Source organism: Aristolochia californica, unplaced genomic scaffold (genome assembly GCF_029961685.1).
Source record: "Aristolochia californica isolate CCGP_79_NKW_82.1479 unplaced genomic scaffold, dmAriCali1.0.hap1 SCAF_11, whole genome shotgun sequence".
In the NCBI taxonomy this organism is placed as follows: domain Eukaryota; kingdom Viridiplantae; phylum Streptophyta; class Magnoliopsida; order Piperales; family Aristolochiaceae; genus Aristolochia; species Aristolochia californica.
The window spans coordinates 470920-477931 of NW_027181782.1; the positions used below are offsets into that span (position 1 = coordinate 470920).

The 7012-nt window shown below is 39.5% G+C and overlaps 1 protein-coding gene across 1 annotated transcript; it reads right to left on the minus strand.

Annotated features, from left to right (window-relative positions):
• Nucleotides 1-2665: 2665 nt before the first annotated feature.
• On the minus strand, nucleotides 2666-6070 carry LOC137944402 (E3 ubiquitin-protein ligase RMA3-like). The gene is made up of 2 exons (XM_068790080.1): nucleotides 5907-6070; nucleotides 2666-3621 (listed from the first exon to the last, which is right to left on the minus strand). Exon 2 carries the CDS (start codon nucleotides 3595-3597, stop codon nucleotides 2836-2838), a length of 762 nt encoding a protein of 253 aa, XP_068646181.1. The 5' UTR covers nucleotides 3598-3621; nucleotides 5907-6070; the 3' UTR covers nucleotides 2666-2835.
• Nucleotides 6071-7012: the final 942 nt, after the last annotated feature.

A 7012-nucleotide genomic window follows, 5' to 3' on the forward strand; every position in this document is an offset into this window, starting at 1 on the left:
TGGACTGAAGCTTGAATTTGATGAACCACGTCTGGCCCAGTTCTGGGTCTTGAGCAACCAGAGGTCTCTCTCCATGAGTGGGCATGTCAGCGTTACGTTATTTTAGAGGCGTTACAGGCATTATTTAACATATTATCGTTATTTTCAGATATTGCCACTGTAAAAAAAGATAAAAATTAGTTTTGTTAGTTTGATTAATAATGATAATAATAATAAATCAATATAAATATTTAAAAAATAAATTAATAACTAACTCCAATTGGTCATGGACTCCGTACCTCGATGTATAATCTCAACTCCTACAAGGTAGAGGTTGTGTTCTTTCCGGTATGAAGCTAGTTCGGCTCTTTTCAAATAGAATAATTATTTGAAGTTATAAGATCTTTTCTCCAGTAAGAATTGTTGAAAAGAAAATATGAAAACCTCTTACATGACTCTCATAATAAGAAGTCTTACAAAGCCAAAATTATTATGGAATGAGGTTTTATTGAAGAGTTTCAATTTAAAGGTGTTTTAGTTATGCTAGTCTTCTATTTATGTTGAGTTATTTAATTATGCAAGGACTGTGATCTTTTTCTGATCTGTTATCTCTAGCAGTTTAGGTTTGTATCTATTTTTTTTTTTTCTCTTTTGAGTCCCTATACCCATTGTTTGCTTTACGTTGTCACCTCTATACTGAGCTAAGAGTTGAGGCGTGAGCGAAGAGGGGAGGCACTCTTGTCTTCCCTGGCATTGCTTCCCTCCAACTTTGTCAAATATTCCAAAAATGCATTGCTGACGAATTTATCTCTATGCTGGATCGAATCAATCTGATGCACTCTAGAGAATCTTCTGATGTCTAGCTATTATCATGTTTCAAAAACCAACCTCTACACTGTTGCTACAATACTGCCCTCTGTCGACAATAAATATGCAAATAGAAATTTATCAACGCTACTGATTTCTCGGCTTATGGATTAAATGATCTTTTGAATTATTACCTGCCATGTGAAGATATCTATTGCAGTTTTTTGGACGTCTCTATGGCTAGATTAATCTCTATTATTCAGGCTTCATCAAGTTGTTGATTTACCGAGAGTTGTGTTTTGGAAACTCCTCCATTGCGCATCTTTGGTTTCTTATTACGAGAAACTTTCTGGCTCGTCTCCATTACTTGTTAACACCAGCTTCGTTACAGTCCATTACAGATGTTTAATTTCCTGCAGTCGTTGCCATTTCAGAAACTCTTTACTGGATTGATTTTTCATTCGGGAAGTTTTCTCCCTCTCTATTGAGCCTGCTATCCCAATTTGTTTGGGAGCTAGAGTCGTCGAAGAAGACAACTATGCTAAGAGACTGTCGAGTCCTATTTTTTGTTTATGCTCGGTGGATTATTTCCTCCGCCGAAAACCTTGTTTCCACCGAGTTCTCTGCATCACCGAGTCCATTACAACTTTTGGAGAAGGGGAGGAAGAAGAAACATTCTCTTTTCCATCGCTATTCGGTGTCGTGGGGAAGAGGTAGGCACTATTGGCAAATTTAATTTTCCTAACTTAGGAAAACAATTGATCTAGCGTTGGTTCAGCCGAGTCTCATTGAGTGACCCACACCAATCACCCAACGAACTGAGCCGCACTAGCAATACTGAGTCAACTCGGTCCAACTCGATTATGAAGTTCTATACCCACTTATCACCCATTTCTACCTTTGAGAGTCAGTGCCCGGGTTAGTACACCATGATGGAGGAGCTATGCTATTTGGTTCAAGCTGAGATCATTCCCATTACCTCCCAACTTAAGGGGGAGAAGTAGAAGAAGAAATACAAAAAAAATGTATTTTATTCCACATGTTGTGATAATTTTAATGTGACAAAAATATTCAAGAAAGAGGGAGCACAAAGTTGAAGTTTTTGCATTTATGAAGAAAATTTTGCAAGAAAAAAAATTGAAGACCAAAAATTATTTTCATTGCAAGATAGAGTTATAAACTCCAGTTATGGGGAGTTTTGAAAAAAAAATATGAAAGCCTCTTACTTGACTCTCACAATAAGAAGTCTTACAAATCCAAAATTATTATGGAATGAGGTCCCATAGAAGAGTTTCAGTTTAAAAGTGTTTTAGTTATGTTGAGTTATTTAATTATGATATGACTTATTTTTAAGTATTAGAATTTGGGTATAATTGGAACAAGAGTAGTTTAATTGTAATTGGTGTCTACTACTCTAATTATAATTATATAAATTAAACAATAATCAAGCAATTTTCTTAATAATTATCTATGTGAAACCATTCCGACCACTCACAAAAGCAAGTAATGATTTGGATTTTTTTGTAATTTTTATTTTATGAGAGTCCAATAAAGATTGGGGGGGGGGGGGGGGGGATCTCATGCATCTACATAATCTTTATCTTCGAAATAGGTGTTAGTGTAGACAAGTTCATGTTCAAAATCTTCGAAATTGAGTGTTAGTGTAAACGACAGCCGAGAGACGGAGGCCTAAAACGAGAGGGAGCAGACACGACGTATGGGGCGTAGGCCGATGAGAAAGCGAGTGTGGGAGAGAGGGAGGCAAAAGGGAGGAAAAAGCAACGAGAGAGAGGAAAAAAGAAAAAAAAAAAAAACAATCGGCGAGCATCCTTATCTCGAAGAAGATAAAAAAATGGGTAAGACTCGTGAAATGGAAGGCAATAATCTTTTCCCATATTTTATATCTCATTCTTCTCTATTAATGTTACAGGTCTCTGAGTAGTTTACACATTAATCCTTCTATGTAATCGATACACACTAAATGCCCCCTTCGTTGCCTAACCAATCTCTATGTACAAGCAAAGAGGGGAGCCAACAGTCTTTTTATCATCAGAATAGGAAGAGGCACAAGACCACACAACAGAGCAGAAAGACAGAGATTCTGCTGAGTGATCTACCTGCCTCTAGTTCTCGCCGGCGAGTCCTCATGCCCTCCTCGTTCCTCATCAGATAGTACGATGAATCCGTGTAGTAGAGCCCCGATTCCGGGCAGCCGAAGAACAAGCTCAGCACCCAGGGTAGCAACGCGTAGGCCATGCCCCCGTTCGTGGGGTGGAGGACCCGCGAGGTACCTCTGAAGGGCAGAGGGGAGGAGGATGATGATAAGTAGTGAGACTGAGGGTGGTAGTGGTAGTGTTGGTGCGGCGGCAAGTGGTGGTGTTGGGATTGCCTGGTAGGGCTCGGGGGCTGGGAGGTGTTTATCTGGGGGTTAGTGCGGTAGGCGGGTGGGCGGTGCGGGATGTCGAGGGCTGTTGTTTTGGATGCTTTAGACTTGCCGGCGGGGTCGCTGCCGCGGCCGTACAGGGGGACGAGGGCTGTCTGGGAGAGGGGGCCCTTGCAAACGGGGCACTGTTGTGTGGTGGAGGGGTCGTGGGTGAGCCATTTGTAGATGCATGGCCAGCAGTAGAGGTGGCCGCAGAGTGTGACCACGGGGTCGTTGGCGAAGTCCAGACATATGTTGCAGTCGAAGCAACCGGTCGCCGAATCGGGAGCAGTCACCGTGCCGACGTCGGGGTTGCATTTCTTGGAGAGCTGCTCTTGACTGGGCCGATGATGTGAACCGTTGAACATTTCTCGCAGGTATTGCTCCATGAAAGGAAATGGGTACTCAAAGCTCTGTAAAACAGAACAGGAATTAGAGACTAGTATGGATAAGAGGCCGTGAGTCTCTGGGACTGGGAATGTGGCGGATAAGATTGTAAATCGTAATCAACCTCATCTGATCAAGTCGCCGATAATATAGACAATATTCACAAGTGGTGTCTTAGATTAGCAAAAAAAAAAAAATTGAAAAATCAAAAGCCGTGCAGCATGGAATTGCAATAAAAAAACACACAAGAATGGCCATCAAGCAACAAGTCACGCCAACAGGGATAAAACAATTGCCAGAAAATCTGCTAATTTCAGCGGTGGGGATGACCTTGTATGACATTTTCATTTTACCGCACGTTTTGAGACGAGGCATCTGCCACGAGTCCTCTCAACAAAAGGAAAAGAAGGACAAAGACACAGGCTGAGCATCTTCAGAAACCACGAAGCATCGCTTAGGCAACCGGACAAAGCATTCAAACCTGTAGCTCTCCCACTATGGGAATCCACCAAAAGCTTGAAACGCAGCAAACATATCTCTCCCCTGGTTGCATCCTAAAGAGGTGGCTTACCTCATGAGAACCAGAATCACCAATTATGTGATGACAAGGCCGCCTCATGGCTTACCTCATTTTTGCCGTCCGTTTTCGTAACGGTCGTAACAAATCGCTGAAGTAAAGAAGAATTTTATCTAACCAACGGAAAAAAGTTCCAATAAAAATGCTAACAAAAAACAGCTAAGCTCCCGCTGGAAGGCTCTTCCGTTCAGCAAAAACAAGAAAGAAAAGAAAAATCCTTGTTTTGATATAATAAAAAAAATTTCACTTGTTGTTCTCAATAAAACCAGGATATCCGATACAGCGAACTAGTACTTACTAAACCCTGCCGGATGTTCGTCAGCTCCCATGCACTGCTACAGTCCCTTGATTATTCGGTGACACGGGCTACAATACTTCACAAAAGCACAACATCCAATGCTTTCAGCCATTAAATTAGCAGCCTAAGACTGAAACCTATGACTCACTGACAAGGTTATTTCCAATCAGCTGTAGCCCACAAGAAATCTCATACACCGAAGACTATATTATATAATAATTTGAAGGCCAGTAACCAACAATAGAATTTTTTATGGAAAATAGTTAGATTAAAAAAGGAAAAAAACAGCTTTTAAGTTTCTTCCCATTTAGTTTTTTACCATTTACCTCCTAACTATTTCTCGCTTTCTACAGATGTTCAGTAAAGTTCTCTATTTTTAGGCTGACCTAATCCTACTCTGGTGGGAAACCAGACTGAAATCGGGAGTAGAAGGCAGTTTTGGCTCAGTTTCGATGTGCGTGAGCTGTCCTTAAAAACTGAAAGAACCAGACGCGGAAGACGATGAGAAGAAAAGTCGCGGAAACCTCTATTGCTATGATCGAAATCATCCGATCAAATCTTAATATTTTATTTTGTCATTTTCGGTAGAAATAACTTCATAAGAACCATCTTTGCAAAGTTTCCACGCCAAGAATATAAAACAACAAAAAGAAAACATAAAAATCTAATCTTCGGCTATAGTGAAGAATCATAAATCACGAAATCAAGAAAGCAAATTCGTTGATCTTAATCTTTTTGTTTATCTATTTTCTGTTGATTCAAAGATTGAGGTAAAACAAGTCGTAATTTTCCTCCAACTGGTGACCAAGCAAGAAAGAAGGAAAGTCGTAGATTCAATAAGAACATTTTTAGGTCAATATAGATAAGCAAACTCCATGGCCACAAAGAAAGATGCATAAGAAGCAGATTTGAGTCACGAATGAGAAATGATCAACAGAGAAATGGACGGGACGGTATATGAAGTCGAATCAAATTTCTCCAAAAAATATTATTTCCAAGCAAAAATTTCTGATGTTACCAAAACAAGCAAAGATTTCAAAAGAATAAAAACCCATATTTAGACACTAACAGCACACAGATTAAGTCTCAGCTCCAAAATCAACTCAGAATCATCTAGAAAAAGACAATTCCGGAAGAAAAAAAACTCGCAAACGAATCACAAGAAACAAGACCTGCCTTCCAAACCTCTCCGAATCCTAAATCGACAAATCCGGCCCTTAACAAACAATCTTTCCACCACAACCAGTCCGTGAACAGAACAGAACAAAAAAACCACACAAGATCCATCCGTCTCCTTCTCACAAAATTAAAAACAACACAATTCGCAGCAGAAACAAACCTAACAAATCAAATCAAATCAAGCAAGCACAAAAAAAAAAAAAAAAAAGAGGGCGAGAAACGCATCGAAGATTTTCAATTCTGATAAAAAAACTCACCGATGAGAGAAACGGACAATAATCCGGATAATTCCACACACCACTGTCACGAACAGGCTCCCGAACAGGCTCCCGAACTACAATCCGAAGCTCACAGATATGGCGAATCCAATCGCTCTGCTTGGCGAGACAGTAAAAGAGGGAAACGAAGACGAGAGATAGCTAACAGCGGTTGTTGAGAGGCGAGCGTCTGTGCGGTGGTGTCGTTTTATAAAAGGGCAGCCAGACACGGATAAAGAAACCCTCCTCACCCGGTAACCAAAGCCAGCGCTGACGAGGCACGTAGTAGTGCGATACGCTATTGTTACGAAATATCTGTTTTTCAAGTAAAATTCTGCGATTTCCAGCTCAGTTACCCGCGCTCGTGTGTCATTTTCTGCGTTCGTTAAGAGATGAAATCTCAGCCGTGCGTCCGGTCGCACACGTGCTTTCATACAGCGGATTCTTGCAGAATTTTCCCAGGACGTGACCGACGGAAAAAGTAGAATTCCCGGTTTTGCTACCATGCGCCGGGTGCTACCAAACTAATGAAATCAACTTTAGACATAGTTGAAGTCCATAAGTAAATAAATGAATAGTTATTATAATCTATTTAAATAGTAATAAAATAGGAAAATTACATTAAAAATTTACATAAAATAAAAAAGAGACTTAAAAATTAACATAAAAAATAATAAAATAATATTAAAAATAAATAAATAATTTTGATTCTTAAAACTCAAGACCGGATTAATTAGTTCGATTTAACCATAGATTAGACCCATTAGATCAGTCGGGTTTGAAATTATAAAATAAACACCCTAAAACTACGATGACATCTTATTTCGGTTCAAATAAATCAAACATAATAGACCAAATCGATCATTTTACTGGTCGGATGGTCGTTTTAGTTTTAATAATATTTGATAAAATATAATTGAATAAAAATTAAGTAAAAAATACAAATATAAATTTAATATATTTACTATGTTGAGATAAATAAAACGGTATACTTGTTTTGGTCAATGTGGTTGGTGGGGTTGGCATTAAGTGGTCACTTAAGATGTTGTGACCTGTGGGTCTGGTTTTTATGTGCTTATCAGTGTCTCCAACTAATGGTGAACAGG